At 45.7% G+C, this 22,586-nt stretch overlaps 3 protein-coding genes across 12 annotated transcripts in view; 2 read left to right on the top strand and 1 right to left on the bottom strand.

Moving 5' to 3' along the window:
* Nucleotides 1–13,875, bottom strand: part of AREL1 (apoptosis resistant E3 ubiquitin protein ligase 1) — a 27,062-nt gene extending 13,187 nt beyond the window's left edge. For 2 of the 8 annotated variants that reach the window (XM_065593355.1, XM_005301589.5), the window contains exons 1-8: nt 13,737–13,875; nt 6,925–7,183; nt 5,763–5,822; nt 4,924–5,120; nt 3,954–4,191; nt 2,743–2,912; nt 2,475–2,655; nt 1,396–1,643 (exon numbers count right to left, since the gene is read on the bottom strand). In XM_065593355.1, coding sequence (XP_065449427.1) covers nt 1,396–1,643; nt 2,475–2,655; nt 2,743–2,912; nt 3,954–4,191; nt 4,924–5,120; nt 5,763–5,778 — 1,050 coding nt within the window. In that variant the 5' untranslated portion in view covers nt 5,779–5,822; nt 6,925–7,183; nt 13,737–13,875. Of the gene's footprint in view, nt 1–1,395; nt 1,644–2,474; nt 2,656–2,742; nt 2,913–3,953; nt 4,192–4,893; nt 5,121–5,762; nt 5,823–6,924; nt 7,184–13,736 lie in introns of all 8 variants that reach the window. The other 6 variants (XM_042858524.2, XM_005301587.5, XM_065593357.1 and 3 more) reach the window with 5 other exon arrangements.
* Nucleotides 1–22,586, top strand: part of BBOF1 (basal body orientation factor 1) — a 1,057,902-nt gene that overhangs the window by 647,155 nt on the left and 388,161 nt on the right. The window lies entirely within an intron of this gene.
* On the top strand, nt 13,785–21,877 carry FCF1 (FCF1 rRNA-processing protein). 2 transcript variants are annotated; one of them, XM_005301586.4, is made up of 8 exons: nt 13,785–13,923; nt 14,205–14,272; nt 14,742–14,813; nt 15,210–15,358; nt 15,943–16,015; nt 18,476–18,563; nt 19,312–19,406; nt 20,878–21,877. In XM_005301586.4, exons 1-8 carry the CDS (start codon nt 13,921–13,923, stop codon nt 20,924–20,926), a joined length of 597 nt encoding a protein of 198 aa, XP_005301643.1. In that variant the 5' UTR covers nt 13,785–13,920; the 3' UTR covers nt 20,927–21,877. The 2 variants fall into 2 exon arrangements, with proteins under 2 accessions (XP_005301643.1, XP_042714459.1); XM_042858525.2 differs by having other exon boundaries at nt 13,907–14,039.

Raw genomic sequence — 22,586 nt, forward strand, 5'->3', positions numbered from 1 at the left:
CAGACATCATTCCCAGTTCTACATTTTCTAATACTGCATCCAATCTAGGTTTAAATATACCAAGCAATGTAGTGTCCCCTCTTCTGTTTGGTGACTGTTTCACAGCCTCATCTCTCTCTCGCTCTCTCTCGCTCTCTGTCAGGAAGATTTTTCCTAGGTTAGGGTTTTACATGGGTACCTATTACTGTATTACTTGAACCTCTCTTAAGTTAATGGATTTGCAAAGTGAGGTCTCTAATGGAATTTTCTGCTCTTCTGGCTTCCCTAGGCACTTTCCTTAGGAAAGGGGTTTTGGTGGGGAGTGGAGGCTCAATGGTTGCTGTAAATATTGATCTGGTTACAATGGCAAAATCTACATTGTCCCTTTCTTAATTTCCTGCCATTTCTCCTAGTTATACCCCAAGGTATCACACTAAATAACCATTCCCTGTTCTAGGTTTTTATATTTTAATCCCTTCACTTTAGTTGTTATTAAACAGATTGTACTTTTCTAATCTTTTTTCTAAGTCAGTCTTCCTAGCCCCCTGATCAGTTTTATTGTTTTTAATCTGATTTTCCTCCTCCTGATCATGATCTATAAGTACTCAACACTGAAGACACTTGATCTCACCAGACCCATATGGGAGCTAATTCAAAGCCCACTGACGTCAAAGAAAAGACTCCCATTGACTTCAATGGGTTTTGGATCAGAGAGAGAGAGACTGTTACATGCCCCTGCTCTGCGATATGATGCTTCTACATATGCAATGCTAAAACTGCAGCAGTCTTTTTAACTGACACTGAATTGTAAACTCTAAATTTTCTGCCCACTCCCTCTCTTAGTCTCCCTCAGCTGTTCCTGCTTTCCAGGTTTCTCGCTCCCATTGATTAGCTAGGTTGGGGATCATTTTCCCCAGATGTTGCAGCTGCATTTTCCAAAGCTGAACCTTATTATATTTCCCCACCATGTTCCTAACCTTTCTAGGTCCCTTTGTATCTCTCTGCCCTCACTAGACTAGCGTTTGCAGCTCCTCCCAATTTGGTATCAGCTATGAATGTCATTAACATGTAGCTTATACTCCTGTTTCCCATCTTTAATGAAAAGATTGCCTGCCTTGGCAAGCACACCTAACAGGTCTCCATCTGTTCTGTGGCAGACATCTTCACTCTTATCAGGCTCCCACTACATTTGTCCCCTGGCTTTAAATTTAACATCTTGGAATCCTTTAGGGGAGGGAGGAAAAAACCAGAGGAAAGGAAACTGAAATAAGTTTAAACAAACACTTAGTTTAGACAAACTTTACCAGCCAAGTCTGACGTGTCTAGAAGCAGAGCCCAAAGTGATTGGCAAGGCAATCTCTGAAATGCCAGAACATTTGAATCAAAACTAAAGAGCAGCAACCATGTGGGCTTTACCTTGGGTGACACGTAGCAATACACTTTTTTAGGTTTCTTCACTTTCTCAGGAGTCTGGCTGTCAGATGGAGAGTCTTCATCCTCATCCTCAGTTGCAGTAGAAGGACGGCGCTGGGAGGAGGTCAGATGCGTGGGCGGGAGGTTCCACTGTGTGTTGGCATAGCTAGTAGAGTTGTAAAGATAGGCCTCAAAGTAGATACTGACCCCTGATGTGGACACATTGCGCTCTACAATGTTCATTTCATTTTCTAAAGGACACAGATGGAACACATGTAAAGCTTGATACAGCCAAGAAACAAAGTTCAGCATCTCACATGAAGCTCAGAGTCCACAGAACAGCACTAAGCAAAAAGTCTAACCCGCTAAGAGGGAACCTGGTAAAGTGAGTCAATAATGAAAGAGGCTCAAGAATGGGATATGAAGCTTTTCATCTCCAGGGCATCAGTATGTTGGGCCTGTCCATAGGCCTGGGAGACAGGCTGGCTTGGAGGAGGGGAGAAAGAGAGAGAGAGAAGGAATACAGAACCTTTCACTTCTAGGGCACCAGTTCTAACCTGACTCCTGCCTGTAGTGACCAAAAGCCATAAGCATATGACAGTGATTCAGTAGCTTGTGTGAAATAAATTGGTAGCTTCACTCCTTGTGGGACAGAGAACCACATCACAAAACAATTAGGAATACCACCTATCTTTTATACAGTACTCTTCATCTGTAGATCTCAAAGCACCCCCAAAATTGGCCCCTACTGTTAACCTGTGAGATGCAAAGGAATGAGTAGGCCACGGTCAGCTGCTCAATCTCTAAAAAATTCCCCTCTGAGGCAGGGAAGGAGGCAGCTCCTGGTTTATACCTGTTGTGGGGATAGGGAATGTCTGCCTCTAGTATTTTCTCCATCTAGCTTTCTTTGCCAGCACCAAATTCACCTATTTTAAATTAATGGACATTACCAGTGCAACTGAGTATGGCTGGCATGGAAGGAAGCCACATTTAAATAAAAAAACAGCTCTACTTGACTAGAACATATGGCATCCAGTAGGAGGTGCAATTGGTCTGGGATCACCTAGCATCTTTTAACTCACCACTTAGGACAATAATGTCAAAATCGCCATTGCTAATAGGCTGGGTTTGGTAGGAGATGCAAGCATGGAAACAGCCTCTACGGTGCAGGGTGAGTCGCAGGAACACTTGGCAAGTCTGCCGATTGGACACCACTGACTTCTCAAACAAAACACCAGAGATCTCTTCCTCTTGGGGACCCAGCTAGACAGAGAGAGAGAACATCAGTGGAGAGGACAACACTCTCTAGCTCAGTACGAGACTGGGAGAGAGGGATGGAGTCCAACTCACCTCATGGATGGAAAGGCTGTAGTTGTGCTCATCTATCAGGGATACAGAATTGCTGGTGGGATTATCATACTCATCTCTGGGGACAATCTGCAAGGTGTGCTGCTGCCTGCACGTCAGCACCAGAGTGGAGAAGTGACAGACAATTTTGGTCTTGGAGGGAACCACCATCCCTGAAACAAAGAGAGAGAATTTAGAATCAGAGACAGCCCTGAGTACAGCAGCAGAGAGCTAACAAGATAGGAGCACAATGCCCTGTAAAGAATGGATGAATTCTTAATATATTCCCCACCTCTGCAGCTAGAGAACCAAGCCACTAAGCACTGAAATGCATGGAATGGGGAGGAAAGAGCTTGCCAGGGGATAGAGGCCCAATACGCTGAACAGGGTTAACTCTCAAATCTGTTAGTCTTTAAGGTGCCACCGGACTCCTTGTTGTTTTTATTTAAAAGAGTGTCCTCCACTCCAATCATGCTAGCACTTTAGCCCTCAACTCTGGAACTCATTCCCACAGCCGGTCCAATAAAGTACAAATCAGTTGATCTGTAAGACTCAGCTAGTAATGCAAGCTTTAGCCAGAAGGGTATTGAGTAAGTTTTGGGCATCCTCTTTTTTTGGAGGCAATAAAGGGGGCAACTTAACTGGTATCGTGTCTATTTGTAAAATTATTTAACGGATGTATTTTTTATTGTACGTGCACAGAGGGTACAAAATATGCTGATTGGAATCAAACAGAAAAAAAATTATAAGGAAAAAGGAAGCTTTTTCAAGTAATGTATAATTAATATGTGGAATTCATTGCTGCAGGAAATCAATGAAGCAAAGTTAAGATCTAAGAGGATTAGAGTCAAATCAAAATAGCACTTGTAGTGACATTACCTAAGATATAAATTATAATTCTCAATCTTTGTGCATAAAGGCATTCTCTGACCATTTAGCTAGGCCAGGATGAAGTTACCCACAAGGGATGGTATGGTGCGAATGGCTATGTAGGCTGAGAGGCACTAGCAGCCTACTCCAGCTTCTATTTTCCTATGTTTGCTGCTCATAAGCTTGCAAGAGTCTCTACTACTTGGGGTGGCATGTGTGAAGAACAGAATGCAGAGGGGGTAAACCCTCCCCACATATCTATCTCAGCTACCAACATGTATACCTTGGTGTCTCGGACACCTCTATATCCACTCAGGCTCACTACCGATTCACCTAGACCTTACCTGGCTGAAACACTTTGTAGTAGGGGCTGTAGGCCACATTCAAGCCGCCGAGCTTTATGGTAATCTCATATCGCCCAGCCCTGCGCACAGTGAAGGCCACTTTCACCACATTGGAATTGGGCTCCTGAAGGACTTCCTGGGTCACAGGAATATCCATTGCTAGCTCCACATGGCAGATTTGAACTCGCAGCCCCACAGGCCGATGAGCGGGGAAGGGCTGCCCATTCTTATAGAATAACTGCATGGGGAATGGAGAAGCCCAGGTCAGCAGAGATATGGGGTGCAGGGACAGAGAGAAACCAGCCACCTTGCAACAGAGGGGCAGGATGGAGCCATGCCTCAGCAAGGGAGTGAGGGGACAGCAAATGTAGGACACGGCCCCACAGCCCCATGGTATGGGCACCGTTCTCCTAGAGAGAGAGGGGACAGTGAGTACCTCTGAGCTCTGGACCCCACCCCCCCTTCCCTTGTTCCTTATTGTACTGGGGTTCAAAAAGGTGACTTGAGAAGAACAAGTTTCTGGGCAATTGATCCCTGAATTGTTAGTGTGCATCTAGAGCAGGATCAACAGAATCCAAGCCCACAAGTAGAGCAAGGAAAGCCACATCCTTACAGGAAGGCCACTAGGTCTTGTCCACATGTCCCCAGAGAGAACTATGTAGTGCCCCCCACCAATTCACCATAAAGGAAGGTGCATAGGAGACACTCACCCCAGCAGTTGACCTAGTCTGTGCCAATGACACGCAACCGCATGAAAGGAGTTTGTTAGACACAAACACTGTATTCAGCTCAACCATGAAAATGGCCTAATAGACAAACAGGAGAGGACCTCACCCTGTCCCACACCCTCCAAACAGTGAAGAAATTTCGCCTTCTTCTCCTAGAGATATAACTCTGCTCCTAACCCCCAATCTGTGTGGAGACAGAAACATTCCCTTACATGCACTCGGAAGGCCATGCTGTGGCCCACCTCATAGGGGTCCTTCCAATCCCAGGAGACTTTGCAGGAGCGCGGGTCCAAATAGTTGCCTCGCACGTAGTCATAAATAGTTCGCTCCCCTCGGCGCTCCCGGTCCTCATGCTGGAGGAAGCTGACTACACGTGCGGCAAGCTCAAAGAGGAACTTAATGGTGAAGAAGAAGGCTACAACAGATACTGTGATCCCACCTGCAGCAGGGAAAGAATACAGGATGGTTATGGCAGCATGGCCCAGCAAGGCACTGAGATCCCACCTGCACTGAGATTGGATGTCTTTCTACAGGATATGCTCTAATTCAACCAGAAGTTATGGGCTGGATGCAGAAATTACTGTGGGAATTTCAGTGGCCTGTGTTATTCAGAAGGTCACACTAGATTACCATAAAGGTTGCTAGGTTTTAGACTCTATGTATGACTATGAATTGAGTGGAGATGGTTGTAGCTGTCCAGAGTCTGAAGTATGGCACAGGAGAATCTAGATACATTTGCAAGGGGTTTTCTATAAATGCCTACATAAAACTACTGAGATTCCATCAAAGGAAACAATGGGACAACTACCACTTGTAGTATTTAAAACTGGACAAGCACGCATCATGGAGGAAACAAACCCACACTAGTCCATAAAGGTAAAGGGGAGGGATGAGCCAGGAATGAGGTCAATGGGATGAGTCTGCTTGGGGTTGAAGAGGAGGGCAATGTGGCAAGAAAAATTCCTGTTTGTTAGATAGACCCTAAACCAATGTGAAAGCATTCAAGACAGTAGAAGACTTAGGGAAACCCTCAGGTTCCTACAGCAAGATACACAGACATTAGGGCTGCCTCTCCACTTACCAATAATGTAAAACATCGGGTCCCTTCGGTGAGACACACAGCTGAGGATCACAGCTGCATCTAGAAGACAAAGCACACCACGTCTAGTTCAGTGACTCCTTCTCAAATCCACACAGCTTACAGCTCCCATCAACAAATACCCAGTGCCCCATAATTCTGAGGGGCCAGCAGGACTCCCCATCTCTTCCTCCCCCCACACACATTATATGCTTCTGTGGGAACTGAGAAAAATCAGTCTTCTTAAAGAGATCGCTAATGCATGATACCAAAAAGGCTATGGAACATCCAATCAACTCAGTTTACTGTAAAGAACGATTACATCACAGATTCCTGTTCTGAACCTGATATATCTGAAATAAAGAAAATGCAGTATGAGCTTCAGAGACTGTGTTGGGAGTGGCAAGTGGGCTTCGGGGACTGGGCAATAGGGACACTCACCTTGGGGTCACCAATTCCAACACTAATGACTGACAGTAGTTCCTATCTGTCTGATGGCTCTGTGAAGTGAGTTTGCATGGATCTGAGTTCCATTCCCAGAGGTTATGTGGGCACAACACAAAACCACCACCATAGCTGGTAGCAACTAGCCCTCAGGTTGGCAGCCTCAGCAGAAAAACTATGGCATAAATGGGTCATGGAGCATAAACCTCTTTCCCTCTGCCACCCCCCCACCCCCAAACGAGCCCTCTAGCATAGGGTTGAAATACATTTGGCCCTTCTGAGGCTGAACACAGGGGGACAATGGGATAGGGAAGTGCACCTATATCTTCCTTCTCAAGTCATCAAAGTGGAAACACCATGCACTCTCAATTATTGCAAGGAGATTGCCGGTGGCTCGGGGACCCTGAGGCTGACACATCATGCAACAGAGCAGGAACCACTGTGCTCCAGAAGCTAGTACTTAGCCTAACAGCTGGGGGTGAAAATAACAGTTTCACACACACTAATGCATATAATGTAGCTTGCCAGCCTTTAGATGAGGAATTACAATGTGCATACAGCTAGTCTATGCATGAGGTGAAGTTACTTATCAGTTTCACAACAGCACCAGCAAAAGTCACCAACATGCAGAAAGCTTAGGCCAGACATTTCCCTATCTGATGGTTATCACCTTCCAGCCCTGTGAATCCCCCCAACTCTCCAGCCAATGGCAGTCACATACCTTTACAAAAGTGCCCATGTTCTAAAAGCCAACAGGGGGGCACTCATTCCTCCACATCCTTCCTCTTGGCGCCAGAGGTGGGGCAAGGGTCAGCAGGAAGGGACCAAGCAGCAGAGCATTGTGGAAAAAGAGGATCCTGGAACTCACATCTTAGATTCACAACTGGAGGAAAGGGACTCAAGTACAGCAACTTATCCCCCAACTCTGGGAAGAGGATATCTGCACTCTGCAGCCGCCAGTTGCTTGCTAGCCTCCCTGCCTGGGAAGGGACAAGAAGAAGAAAAATCAGTTACACCTATCCATAGATGAAAAGAGCATCCTAGAAGGGGATTTAAAAAAAACCTGTCTCCATGTCATTGCCACAAGCATAGCTGCTGTAAACCACCACCACCACATGAGTGAAGTGCTAGGATTCTCCATGTCCCAGTACTCTGAATGTACCCTGGTCTCATATCACTTTGCAGCCTAGATATGCAGGGCCATTCAGTCAACACCAACGCCCCTGAAACCCTGCAGGTCCAAGATGGAACAAAACTTTGCCAGCCCAGATAGATTTCAACAGGCTGAGGGGTTCAGCAGGGCAGCCAGGTAAATTTTATGGACTGAACACCACTTGAGCCTCTCAGAGAAAGTGGAGTGGGGATAAAGCTAATAAAAGCATTATGTCCAGCAAAATATGACTGCACGAATCCCAGGTGAAGGCTATTCAGCTGCAGGGACATTTTTAGACAATAGCAATATGTCTTACAAGGAATCTGAGCCCCAAAACAGATGGGGAAAATGTCTCTGCTGCTGCTGCCACATTACAGGTGTCCCAGATCTGAACAGCAGATGGCCTCACAAGACAATTCATTTTAAGCACTGTCCACCCTGCTAAAACTCTTTGAGTTGCAAAGCAGCAAATATCTCAGTCTGGAGACAAACCCCATAACAGATAGGATCTGTGTAACCCATAGAGCAGTGGTCCCCAAACTTTTCAGCTTCGCTCCCCTCCTTACCTCACCTACACCTCCGCCCTAGAACTGGGGTTGGGAGTGGGGCTGTGGCTCCTGGTGAGGGGAGGGGATGCAGACTGGGGTAATAAAGGGGTTGGGGGTGGGTCAGGGCCCAGGGCCTCAGCCAGGGACAGGGCTGCATCTTGGGGGGGAGAGGGGGAAGGGGCTGAAGCTGGGGGCAGGGCCGGGGGTGGGGCTGGGAGCCAGGTCCGCAGCTGGGGGCGGGGCCAGAGCAGAGCTGTGAGCGGAGCAGGGCTGAGTGGCACTCCCTCCCCGCCCCCTCAACACCCTCTGGGTGATGTGCCCCACAGTTTGGGGATTTCTGACACAGAGAATGGGAAATGTCCCAGGGGGCCATGCACCTCCCTAGCTCAGACCTGTTCTTTCAAAATGCAGAGTGCAAAAAGGAGACCAGAATAAATTAGGAATGACAGCACACTACAGCAGTTCTCCCAAAATAGATCACATCAGCGAGCTGTCTGATAGTGGTGTTCTCCTTACCTTCCATGCTAAGATACCTGCTCCTCTTCACACCCCACTTACCCACCCTCCACTTCAAGGTGCCTACCACCTTTAACCCATCCCTTCCAAACCATCTATTTCAGGGTGCCTGCTGCCTCTCCATGACCTCTTACCCACAACTCCACAGTACAGAGCCTGCTGCCTTCAGGGCACAAAGCTCTTCACCTACATATGCAAACAGATGGGCAAATCTGTACAGAGTTCTTTACATGTGCTGGAGAAAACCCCAGTCTCTTGCTGTGTCATCTCAGGGAAAATCCCACCCACTCAGCTATTTTATCCTTCCCTCTCTGGCTGACAGAACAGAGTTGTAGTCCTTAAGGCCAAGAGTTGTCAATTTCTTCCCTACACAGCTTCAGGCCTTTGAATTCTCTATTCTTAATACAGCAAGGCAGGAGCTGTTAATCTAGCTAATGCCTTGTGATATGGGCTGGGCAACTGACTCATGGCTCTGACCCCAAACCTTTCACATACGTACTAGTGACATCACTCCAAACCTGGACTCCTTGATGCTCATTCATTTGGCCTCCATGCCTGGCTTCAAACTCTGCTCCAATTGTGCTAGTTTGTTACAAGGTTTTGCCCACCCACCAGCATAAATGGTTTTGAAACTGTAACAAAGGGAAAAAGAACAGGAGTACTTGTGGCACCTTAGAGACTAACAAATTTATTAGAGCATAAGCTTTCGTGGGCTACTGCCCACTTCTTCGGATGCATATAGAGTGGAACATATATTGAGGAGATATATATATAAATAAAATCTTCCTACTGTATTTTCCACTGCATGCATCCGATGAAGTGGGCTTTAGCTCACGAAAGCTTATGCCCAAATAAATGTGTTAGTCTCTAAGGTGCCACAAGGACTCCTTGTTGTTTTTGCTGATACAGACTAACACGGCTACCACTCTGAAACCAGTACAAAACTGGCATTCTGGCCCATATGCACAAGCTATCCCAGTTTCAGCCCATAACTCCTTCCCTTCCCCAAGTCATGCTGAAAGTTACTCTCTGTTCTAAGTTTGGTGCCTGAAACCTCCAGAATGAGCAAGGAGCTTGATGCCAATATGAAAATGGGCCATTTGGTCTTGGTTACAGAATTTCATAATTAATTCCCTTTGTCTGACAAGCTGTCTCCCTTAATCAGCCCAGCAAGTTCCTTATTTCATTACCGCTACATGAAATGGTAGGCAAGGCGCCAGGTCAGGTGGCCAGCAGAGACAAAAGGAGCTGCCACATTCACAGCCAGCTTCCCTCTAGCATGTACATTAGAACCAACCCCAAAGATACTTACTCAGCCAGGGTACTGTGGGGTAAGCTTCTTGCCACGGTTAGCTAATACCCAGATATGTAATTTATTCACAAGTGGAACAAGTTATTTTAGATGAACTTCGAGCAGTGCCAAAAGCTACCAGCTAACAAGGTGGGGAACTAACTTTTTTGTGAAATATACCAGTACAGAGTCAACCTCATTACTGGGCAGAGAAAATACCCAGCTGTCCTACAGGCCTTACGTGCTTGATCCAAGGACACAGCAAGTGATGGCCTCCTGCCACTTGCAGGAAGAATTTGAATTTGGAAGACTCAATCCAGATTTGCCTCCCAAACTACCTGCAGAGCCAGGATAGAGTGCATGGCACCACAGAGAGAACTGCGGTGGAGACAGCAGAGTATGCAGCAAAGCTCTGAAAGCTGTGCACAAGTGTAATTGCGGCTATAAGGGAAATACTAGCCAGCACTGGTACATTAATGTAACTGAAGTTGCAGAGCCATTAGAGGGCACACGTTATATAAAACTAGAGTGACCAGATAGAAAGTGTGAAAAATCGGGATGGGGGTGGGGGGGTAATAGATGCCTATATAAGAAAAAGCCCCAAATATCGGGACTGTCCCTATAAAATCGGGGCATCTGGTCACCCTATATAAAACAGACTTGGTGAGGCCCTAGAACACATCAGCTTTTCCTCCTTTTGATATTTTGTTGCTACACTGATAGATATTTATATTGGTTTCCTCCTCCCCCCCAAATTCCAACAGCTTTCAGGAAAAATGGATTACAAATAATTTCTGCATGAGAGTATTGCCACAAATTATAAAAACCAAGCTGAGAGAACACCTCAGCAACTTTGTAAACCGAACACCTTACGTGGCATATCTAGCCACGTAGACAAATACCCACTGACAATGATCAGTACTTCTCAGATCATGCACAAGAAAATGATTCTCCTTAGAGTGAGAATATCCAGTATTTTCTCACGTAAATCAAATGCGTGCAAGGGTATCAGTGCAATTGCACATATGCACTTAATTTTAAAATATGATGCTGAAAGTCAGAAGAGTCAGCTCAAGGGCAATGGGCAGGTTCCAATATCAGGCAGCAAGGACAGAAAGCCACATTGATGGTCAAGATCAACACAAACAGATCTGTCACTCTCTCTCCAGGATTGGACCATGCCCTCGGAAAGTTTAAACAAAGTCCAGGTGAAATGCTGGCTTTGCAAAAAAAGAAAAAACACACAAGAGATCCCAGATCAATACCAAAAATCTAAGATTCCCAATTTTTTCTATTCCCAAGTAGATCTTAAATCAATGTCAGTACACATTTGCTCCTCACCTCCTCCACAGATACAGCAGGTCAGCCTTCTTCATTCACTGCATAACACAAAATTCACTTTCCAAATAAAAATAAGCCTCAGCCACTGCTCATAGGGAACAGCCACTCAACCACTCCTGCTCACCCCTCCAGCTCTTCCCAAAGCAGGGTCACTCAGACCATCTAAACAGCACAAACAAAGCACTAGAGAATGCATCTCTTCATCCAACAATTAATTTTGGTAAAATTGCTCATATGTTGACCTCTCTCAACTACCTCTTCCCCCGTTTCCTTACCAAGCCCAATATCCTTCCAGTCTTTGATTCTCTTCCACACCACTAGCCCTCAATTACACTTCTGCTGAGGAAAGTACTTTGGGGAGGAAGTGGCTCAGCTGTAATTCTGCCTGTGCTGATGCTTGTCTTCATCATGCTTCACAATCAAATCAGGTAGAATTAGGTTGCATCTGAAAGGCAGCATTAGCTCCGCCTCCAAGCTCACAGCAATTCCAGGATGTGCATGAAGAAGAGACACCACAGCCAGGCTTAACTCCCTGTTCCTTTCACAAGGCATCAGGGACATAGGCCACAAACTGGCTCATGGCACTAAGAGGTTTCGGAAAAGACCTATGGCCAGAAAAGGGAATGTGCCAACCCACTAGTCATCACTCTCTGCAGGCAGCCCCAGTGAAGTTCCATGCATTTGTCAGGCAATGGCCACGATCAGGAAGTATGGTATTCTCTTATATGAGGGACTGGACCAGCCAGAGTCAGGATCCTGCAGAACCAACACTAAACGAGTTCTTCAGACCCTAGAGCTTCACCTACAAGAGACAGCCAAGCAAAAGAACTCCATATGAGAGGGGGGATATATAACCACTCTCCATTTTGCAATGAGGTGGGAGGAAAGAGAAAGGGAGAAGGGAAATGGGAGTGTGCTTCCCTTTCAAAACCGCTAGCAAATTTTGATAGAGATTGCAAGCTATAGAATACCAACCCACCCACACACCCACCCACCCACACACATACACTTAGAGTCTTGTTAAAAGTATTTGATAACATAATCCAAAACATTTTACTATAGAGAAGTGAAATACGGGGCCCATCTGTATCTGCAGCTTTCATTGAAGAGGACAAAACCACAACAGAAACCTTACAAGTTCTGCAAATAAATATTATGCGTCCACAGGAACAGACAGCTGCAGGACAGAACTAGAGATACCTTTTGTTAATCAACACACAATAAAGACAAGTTCTGGGTACACCTCAACCAAGGCCACAAAATTTTTGCCCACCACAAAGCACTAGAGAAGAAAAAACAGAAACCTGACAATGACTGCAGGTACAGCAGCACAGCCAAATCTCAACAAAAGGTCTAACCTCCAGAACAATGAAATAATCAATTTCACCTAAGCCCAAATAATAATGTAAATCACTTAAAAAAAACTTTACAGCATAGCAATCACTAAGGACAGATACACCGAACCTTCTCACCAACAAATACTTCACCACAATGAGGTGGGCAAAATGCATACAGACTTCTTCAAATGTAAAATCAGAGACCACAGAAGGGAAACCAGAAGCGAGAGGTAATAAGTAAGGCTAAGCTTTTGTCATGGTTATTTTTAGTAAAAGTCACAGACAGGTCATGGGCAATAAACAAAAATTCATGGAAGCCGTGACCTGACTATGACTTTTGCTGCTGCAGTTCCATGCCGTCCCCTGCCACCATGGTGGCTGGAAGCTGCAGGGTGCCCATATTTCCCAAAGAGAAAACAGGGCACCCCCAGCCGCTCAGCCACGGTGTCCTGCGCGAGGCTGTTGCCTGTTGCTGGAACCCTGAGAGGGCCCCACTGGCTGCCAGCTCCAGTCCCACAGGCCCTGGGGCTGAAACAGCGAATGTCACTGAGGTCTCTAGATGATTCCCTGACTTCAATGACATAAACATAGCCTTAGTAATAAGGAACCAAAGAAACACAAAGGAACAACCAAGTTTCCCATGTAATACAGAATAGATCCAAATTATTTCCTGCTCCACTGTAGACACACTTCCTCGAATGATCAGAAATGACTTCTAATCCAAAGACGGAGGAGAGTATCTGTGCATAATGCTAGACACCTGACCCAATAACCCCACCTGCGGGATAGCAGACCCGCAAACCCGCTAGGGAGTCAGGAACAAACACTAAAAGGAAATAGGCAGGGGATCAAGTCCCAGTCACGCTGGGAAACCCCATCCTGGGCAGAGGCTTCACGTATTGGGGAATCAGACTGTAAATATGCTGGGTAGATACTTGCTGTATCCCCATCCCTCAGCGGGTGCAGGGCTCCATGTCCTCGCACTTCAGCACCCGCTGTCAAGCCCACCATGCCGCTCTGGCCGGACTCCCCTGCTGCCCCGTACCGGGGCTCCCCGGGAGCGAGGCCCACTGGCCGTGGCTCCCTTCCCTGTCCGCTGCCACGGCTCTGTAACTGGGCTCCCGGGCACTGCCTCTCCAGGCGCGCGCAGAATCCCCCCGCCCCCCCGAGGCTCGCTGCGTCTCGCAGGCCCCAGGCCCGCCTAAGCCGCCCTGACTCGAGGCCCGGGGCCGGTCTCCCCCCGCACAGGCGGGTCGGGGAGGTTCCCAAGGACGAGCCCCCACCCCGCAGGGGCTCCCCGGACGCGGGCTCAGCCCCTGGCTCACAGGCCTGAAGAGAGACAGTTACCGGAGCCTATAGGCAGCGATTCCGGGTCTAGGGCCTGGGCGTGCGCGAGGCCAGCGCGGGCTCCCGCTGCCCCCGCCTCCGAGCCGGTGGCCGGAAGTGATAGTTCCTCACGGGCAGGTCAGCGGTGACGAGCGAGGCGAGCGCCGGAAGTGGGGGCCTGAGTCGGAGCCGGGCGAGGAGCAGGATGGTGAGTAGCGATCAGCGGCGGCGCTCTGCTCCCGAGCACGCGGATGGGAGTTGTGGGGCTTGGCTGCCTCCGCGTGGGAGTGGCCCGCGCCTGATTTTCCGAGTCACAGGGTTTCTGTACGTGAGCGGCGGGGTAGGGGAATGCTGCGGGGGTGGCTATGTGGAGAGGATGCGCTGCCGGGGGGCCGCTGGGGGGAGATGGGTTTGGGGAGCGAATGCCGGGGAGGCAGGTTTGGGTGATGTCTGTTTTTCCTCCTCGCCTCTAACAATGTTTCATTCCAGGGGAAACAAAAGAAAGCGAGGAAATATGCCACCGTGAAGCGCATGATCAACCTCCGAGACCAGCGCATGTGAGCCTCCCAGCGATGGAGTGTGGGGGGGTCAGGGACCAATTCATAGTACTGGAGATTTAGCTTCAGAGAAACTTAGGTTCCCCCAGTCAATCTTTGAAGGCCAATGCAGGATGAGTCTGGGTTGACTGTTCTCCAGTGTCTTGTCCCATTTTCAGGATCGCCAGCGATTGCTTTCCCTTCCTGCTTTAGAAGATGTTTTCCCACTTTTATCCATTTCACTGTTAAGGAGTCTTCCTGGGAGCTAACCTAAATTTTCATAATTTCAGTCCAAACTTCCTAGTTTTACTCCCTTGTATCATTCTTAGCTGTTCCTTTTCCCCCTTGGTTTTTACACCATTAAGACATTTTTCTTCTAGTATTATATCCATGGTTGTCCCCGTCCGTCCATCATCGTTGTCCCCCCCACTCCATACTAACATACTTGTGAGTTTCACACAAAAACATAATTTATTTTTTGTTGCTTTAGCAAACAGACGGAGCGTGCAAAATCCAATGTGAAAAAGAAGGATGATCCCAGTGCAATCAAGGAAAGAGAGGTGTAAGTACCAAAGGAGCTGCACTCTGCCTTACATCTGGGAGAGTGGAGATGCCCTCTGCCTTGCCTTGCACTTGGGGGAGTAGAGGAGATGCAGCACTGGGCAGTTGCAAGAATATTTTCCCTGTCTCTTTCACTTAGAGGAGTATTCTAAAGATTGTTCCTCCTTGGCCTGAATTTCTTGATGTGTATACTGTGGGAAGTGGGGATTGGACTCTCAGAAGGAAGAGAGGTGGAGGTGGGCTGCTTGGTAATTGCCACCATCTTTCTCTCCAGGCATTATCTCAGAACTACTCCTGACTGGGCATGTTTCCTAGCAGATCTGTCCAGGTCATAGGATTTGATACATTGGTGGTGTCAGTTTAAAGTAACTGATTTGAATTGTTTCTTTCCTGACAGCCCTCAGCACCCTTCCTGTTTGTTCTTCCAGTATAACACACAGTTGGGCCCACCCTATTATATTCTGGTTGATACAAACTTCATCAACTTCTCCATTAAAGCCAAGCTGGACCTGGTGCAGTCAATGATGGACTGTCTCTATGCCAAGTGTGAGTGTCTGTTCCTGTTAGTTTCTCCTGAAACAGCATGGTGCCCTGGTGCGGTGAGGTCTGCTCTTGCCTGCAACAATCCCTCACTCTGCCACAAACACTTTGCAGGCCACATAGCACTAACTTACAGCAACAAAAGACCAGTTAAAAGGATTTATGCTGCTGGCTGAGTACAGGGGCCAAATTAGCTTAATATTGAACAGTGAGCCTGGGATTCTTGATCTGCATTAACCTTAGAACTCTTTGCAATTAATAATCAGATGAGTCTTAAATACTAATCTTGACAAAATAAAAAAATTAAAAACAAAAATTTTAAACCCCAAATTCATCCAAAAGATCCACAGACTTAACAAGAGATGGCCAGCTAGCTGCTCGGTTGCTTTGCATTTCATCCCCCCCCCCCCCCCATGAGTTTTTTGTATGTTTAATTAAACTGTAAGCAATTCAGGGTAGAGATCTTGATAGTTTATCTTAGTATTTTCTGTAGAGCATATTGTCATAGCTAAGTACTGTAAGGTAAGAACTAATACACTTTTGGCACTATAGAGGTAATAAATAATATTAATAATATTCTGTTCATGCAGGTATCCCCTGTATCACAGATTGCGTGATGGCTGAAATTGAGAAGCTAGGGCAGAAGTACCGTGTGGCACTAAGGTAGGTGCAGGACACTCAACTCTGTTCCTTAGTCCATCTGTCTACTTGGCTGCTTCAGACACTTCGCTGACTAGATTAAGTGATATACACAATCACAACCAGTATGGTTGAATTTTAAATAGGCATTGGGAAGTAGAAAGTTCTGTTCCCAAAGCTTGGGCTAGGGTGGAAAGTCTTGCAAGAGCTTATCTTCTTGGCGTATCAATTCCTGCACAATGTATTTTATTTTAAAAATGTGTAGTCATTATAGTGCAAGTCATAGCTCCAGTTTATCTACAGTCATTGTGAGCAAGACTGGCCAAAACACTCAGCAAAGTCATTAACATAGATCATTCACAGAAGGTCTGCACGATGGAGGCAGCAATTCAGTTTGAATGAAATTGGAGGAATCCACCATGAGAAAAACATTTGACTCTGTATACACCAATTTGTCCATCATCCTGGACAGTTCTGCTGCTCAAGACCACATGGATATTCTGGAGGAGGATGATAAAATCTCCTTTACCACGATTGCAAGCCATATTTTAAAAAAAATCTTTATCCAAATCAGCCATGTTTATAAAGAGATCTCTGCCACTGGCATTCTGTTCTTCCTTTGTGCTTGTTCTTTCTGCAGTGGGTAACCTGTTGAGAAGAGAGTATTTAGGAGTCCCTACACTGAGGACAAAAGTTGTTTATAAAGTCTTGTGAGATCACCCGTAGCAGTCTTGCAGGCTGCACTGTGTTCTTCAGTGAGAGCTCTTAAATCAACTTGATCCCTTTTAATATCAGGAGGTGATACAAAGAAACTGGTCTTCATCCTGACAGGAGAAAAGAGGACTCTGGCCTCAGCCTGCACCAGCTGGATCCTTGATGTTCCAACTGTAATTCTGAATTCCCCGACTTATGTCAATTTAAATTATCACACTCACAATGAGGCATTCATTCATACTTCTTGCATTTTATGTTAAAAAATCCATTTTCATACTTCTGTAAACTTGTAGTATTTGCTAGCATGATCATTGAGAAACTTCTCCAGAGTGATATGTTTCCAGAGCTTTGTACATCAGCACAGCAAAAAAGAAATGTTGGTGACTTTCCACTACAACATCCATACTGCACTGGATTTTGAAAACATTCCAGTTCTTATAACTAATTAATATTTCTTCCACCATATCAAAAGCACCGGCCTGCATTAAGGTCTGGGTCTGGAACAAGTTTTGAAAAAGAAATCTTTACAGAATTCACTCAATCTCCAAATCTCTTATCTTGTGACACATATTTTTTTATACTTTAAATTGCAGCAAACTTCCAAAAGAACATTTCTCTGCAGCCGAGAATAAGTAGGAGAGAAACCTCCCTCCAAAGGAGGAGGGGTAGTTTTTTGTTTGTTTGTTTGGTTGGTTTTTTTGTCTTCAAGATTAGTTCATATTTTCAGGGTTTTATCAGCTGAGTTCTATCTCAGTCCTATAGCAGCATTATAACGTGAACTGGTAATCCTAGAGTCAGAGTACTGGCCTGCAATTAGATTCATAATTCCATTGTCTATAGAACATTAGTCCAAGTCCGATAACTAATTTTCCTCTGCTTTGTCAATCAGCCATAATTATTCACTTCCATTCTTGACCTATTGTATAGTATTGCACTGCAGCTAGTAAAGAGCTGCAACGTTCCACCCCCAAGAGGGCTCTGTTTTAATGGTGGGTGAAGTTATTTCTGCATATAGCTTGTAAAGCACTTTGAGATAAGGTACTAAAGGGAAATATGATCCCTGCCCCCGATATCTATGTAGAGGGAATCGCTGCATAGACAATCAAGTCAGGCGCATTAGTCTAAATGTCTTAATCATTCAGTAGCTGAGGGAAGGGCATTATGCAAGTCCATGATAGAACCAGGCAGTCCTTGCCATGGATGCAACCTGCAAATATGTGGCCTACATCTTCTAACTGACCACAGTGGTAAAAGGGGGAGTCGCAAAGACCCCAGTTATAGTCACTAGCAGCACATCTAAATTGATTTGAGCTTTACCCAAAGATGGCTTGGAAGGTCAAAACCAGGAGGCTGGACTGTTGTTTCTGTCACAAGAAGGCATTGGCTATGTTTGAGGCTTGTTCTTGCCACCTGGACATGATATTGAGGTTCTGTAGGGGAATTGTCCAAATTACTGTTTTCTGTTTTGCATAGAACCCTGATCTTGATTGTGGTCTCTGGGTGCTACTGCAGTAAATACTAAGTAATACATAAACGATAATTAGCCACAATATTTGTTAATCCAACTTGTGCTTTTTGACCTTCCTTGCTCCTCATTTGAATTTGGCCTGAAGAGATTTTAACCCCCAGTCTGAGGTCTTGAGATTTGGAAATTGCCCAGAATAGAAGAGGGGCTGTTCCTACTTCCTCACTCTGGAATTGTCTGAAGATGCCTCTATAGGTCAGGTGTCCTCGGTACTCTTCCTAATGACATCTTTTATGACCCCACAGGATAGCCAAAGACCCGCGATTTGAACGCCTGCCTTGCACACACAAAGGGACCTATGCAGATGACTGCTTGGTGCAGAGGGTCACTCAGGTACCTCTCATTCCAAGAGTTCCTTTTCTGCACTGTTGGCATGAAAACTTGCTGAAGTCCTGTAGGCACTAATGACCTATAAAATCTGAGACCTGCTGAGAAACTGTGGGAGCCAGTCAAAGTTCCTCTAGTCCAGTATCCAATCTCCAATGTATCCAATGTTAATTACTTGCTTCAAAGGAAGATATAACATCCCCATTATGCACCTCATTGTGCAATTCTATCTGAAGGAATACGTATGGGATGGGAAATTCCTTCCTGAATACTCCAGCTGGCAGGCCAGTAGCTTTAGTAGCAATAAAGATGATAATACCGATCTCCTGGATAGTGGTTTTTTTCAGTAGATCTCAAAGCATTTTACAAAGGAGGTCAATATCACTGTCCCCATTTTACAGATGGGGAAACTAAAGGACAGAGAGGTAAAGGGTCTTGCCCAAGGTCACCCAGAAGGCCTGGGTAGAGCCAGGAATAGAACTCGGATACTTGAGTTCCAGTCCAGCACTCTATCCACTAGGCAACACTGCTTTCCACCTGTAAGTCACCTGGACACTATGATGAATAGAAGAGCACAGCTAATCTGTAGTAGGGCTCTGTATGAATAAGGCTAGCATCTTATCCTAGTAATGTCCAATTCTTTTAGAATTGGTGCCCCACAGTGTTAAGACTAAGTGAACAAAAGCATTTGTTTGGCCTTTTCTCCACTGAGCTGGGTCAATGTTAGAGTCTGACATGCCTCCGTTTCTTGCAGCATAAGTGTTACATAGTGGCTACGGTGGACAGAGACCTTAAGCGGAGAATCCGGAAGATTCCTGGAGTCCCTATCATGTACATTTCTAACCACAGGTGGGAGACCTCTCTAGCAGGACACAACACTGACTTTGACAGAATTGCTGTCTGTTAGCAGTTTATTCCCAAACATGTTTGGTCTTTCTATCTAACTTGGGGTTTTCTATAGTGCCTGTAACTGTCTTTGAGTCTTTATAAATGGAAGTGGTATGTCCGCTTATGTGAAGAAAAGACCGTACACTGTTGTAACAGGAGTACCTAGTAGTCTAAGTTTGGAATGCCATTTCCATTACAAACAATTTCAATCAGTTGCTCATAATTTGGAAAAATAATTTCCTTGGGGTCAGTTTTCATTGTCTGATCTCAGCCGAGAAGTGGTTTGTTTGTTTTATTTTATTTTTTTTTAATTCTGAAGTATCAGCAAAATGCACTCAGACGTTTCTTGAGGAGTAGGGATTTTTCATGTCCCAGTCACAAATTTAGTGTACGCAAATAAGTGGCTAACCTAGTTTCTGATGTAAAACAAGACAACTTTGAAAGAGATTCATTTAGTGACTTTGAAATAGTGAATTTTTCCAAGCATGTGGTGTTTGGGGCTGCTTGCTTAATCTACAGTTACTTTAAAGTTTGCAGGAGCTGTAATCTGCTTTAACATAATCTAAATTTGCAAGGATTTGCAACAATCCCAGCCTTCCTAAAGTGTTTATAAGAACCTAAAGAAAGAGTCCTTTATTTACCTTTGTAGGGCACCTTCAATATTTTAATATTATCTTCTGCATGAAATACAACAGTTGTATCTTTCCTACCAGCTGTTAAATAGAGGGGGGGGGAGAAAACAAGGTCGGATTTGAAATGGGAGGGAGGGAGAGGCTATTCCAGATGCTAAGGGAAGCAGAGAGAAAGTTTTTGTACTAATAGTGGTGAGATTATGCGAAGAGAGGAGGAGTCTGGTGATATGTGAGAGGGGAGTAGTATGTCAAGGTTGGCCGAGGCAAGTTCACAAAGAGTCTTAATTGATCCATAACTGGAATGTAGCTTTGTATATTTCTCTCACAAAGTGTCTCCTGCTGTCATACTTTTGTGTCCTTGAATGCAGCTTGGGTGACTAATATAGCAGCTCTTTGAAGTGCTCTGCTCTCCATGCTGCTCTGTCACAGGGCTGAAAGGATTAACGTTACTTATTATGTAAGAACTTGGTCTGAAGCTGTTTTCCTCCCACGGCAGTGATAAGTTTTCTGGGGTGCCTGTGCCCCAATAGATAGGTCTTGAAGAGCTTTGTAATGCTGGAACACTGGTGGGGACATCTCCAAGTCTCTTTGCAATTCCACTACTGCCAATCTTTGCCCTCCCTGGGTATTCAAGCTGCAGGTCAAAGTGCCATGGAGCTGCTTGTTGTGGTCCTGAATGGATTAGGCTCCTCTCCACATTTGCTGCCTGCTGAAGGGGAAGGTGGCAGGGCTGTTACTGGAGGAGACTGCTTTCCAAGCAGGATGTTCTATACTCACAATTTTTTCTTTGTTGCCTTCAGGTATAACATTGAGAGGATGCCAGATGATTATGGAGCCCCTCGATTCTAACCCCCTGCTACAGATGTTCCCAGCACATACCACTACCAAGCGCCAGGATTCTAAACCCAGTTACAGTGCTCCTCTGTTTCTATTCCAACACACACACACACACACTTCCCTCCCTCTGCTGGGGTTGCTCCCAAGGTTGCCGATGACACTGGACTGATTTCTGAGGCCTTGGCTTTGCAGCTTTGGTCTTCTAATGAAAAGCCGTTTTGGATCTGTCTACCTTTATTCACCCTTGCTCTGCCTAAACCCATTGGTTAAATCAGCATGCGTGGGAGGGAGTACTAGGACCCAGGGAGTGCATCTGCCTAGCTTCCTCCTCATTCTGCAGGTTGGGTATTTAGAGAAAGTGTCAAGGAAGGATCCAGCAATGGAACAGAATGGAAATACAAGTTCCTAGAAACTGGAGTTGCAGATCAGTTTGAAAAACTGTTGCCTGCAGCAGAACATGCATTTCTCTGGCACAGCTGAAGTCTGCCCCACACTTTGAATTTCATTATCTGAATGGTGGAGAATCAGCAAAATTATGAGGCCATGGCAGTGGATATACCTCATGTGGCCATAGAGGCTCTGAAAAAAATCAACATACGAAGCTGGGTTGTGGGGACCCATATAGAACACCACCATCCCGCCTTCCAAATCCCTGACTAAGTAGATTCTTTGTGTTCTGGGTCTGAACAAAACTGACAAAGTTCTCCTCTCTCCTCCACATGAGAACATGGGGGCCAATGTTACTGAGGCCAAATCTCCCATCAAGCTTCAAATGAAGAAGATGTTTTGTTTAAATGTGACTGTCAAGCATGAGGATAAACTAACTTAAAAAATTCACTTGCAGTCAACTTCCTGTGGTCCTTGCTGAAAGAAAAACTGGCAAGCATGACGGTTGATGAGAGCACCGTAGGCAAACTTCAGTATCTCTACTAAACGGGCAATAATAAAGGTGTTCAGTCCCTATTTGGAATTAGTTGGCTTTTCTTCAATTATTATATTGTCAGCATAATGAATTAAACATGATAGTGTCTTACGTGCATTCCTGAAACTCTGCATGTCTTCATGTGTGTCTGCCCACTTCCTGCTTGATGCAGGCACTATTTCACAACATATTCTTAGCTGGTCACAAGGCACCTCTTCTAGGTATTTTTACTTGTTTATATTCATTGTGGAAAAAAGTGATGCTGACTCTGCCCAGCAACTAATAATGCTGCTTCCATGGCTGACTCTGCCTGGCAACTAGTGATGGTATCTCTGTCCCTCTCCCCCAGCCAATGGGAGCTGAGGGGGGCAGCGCAGGAAGCAGACATTGCTTTTAGCATGTCTGCATGCGTCTTTCCTCTGCAGGCAGCAGTGGGGAGGTTCTCAGGCTGCAGATGGCCTGCGGGCCAGGACTTTGAGACCCCTGCTCCATAACATTTGTGATGGGAAGGGTGAAAGATTCTTCTGCTTCTAGTCTGGCTAGTTCTATTTTGTTAGCTACTTCTTTGGTAGTCATTTTTCTGTTTTCTTGTGCTGGGTCACACCCCTCTGCAGTTGACTGAAACTGGGATGCACTTAGCTCAGGCTGCTGCTGAGTTAACAGAGACTTTCTAACTAGCTACTCCCGAGGATGTAAAAAGAAAAAAAAAACAATTCAGCTTGTAAGTTCCTTTTACCAGTCGTTTGCTCA

The sequence above is a fragment of the Chrysemys picta genome, chromosome 4 (genome assembly GCF_011386835.1).
Source record: "Chrysemys picta bellii isolate R12L10 chromosome 4, ASM1138683v2, whole genome shotgun sequence".
Taxonomy (NCBI): Eukaryota; Metazoa; Chordata; order Testudines; family Emydidae; genus Chrysemys; species Chrysemys picta.

Bases quoted from the DNA above. Each gene is read 5' to 3' on its own strand.
- FCF1 (XM_005301586.4), top strand. The intron at 14,273-14,741 runs GTGAGCCTCCCA...TTGTTGCTTTAG, and splicing joins AACCTCCGAGACCAGCGCAT to CAAACAGACGGAGCGTGCAA. The intron at 14,814-15,209 runs GTAAGTACCAAA...CTTTCCTGACAG, and splicing joins GCAATCAAGGAAAGAGAGGT to CCCTCAGCACCCTTCCTGTT.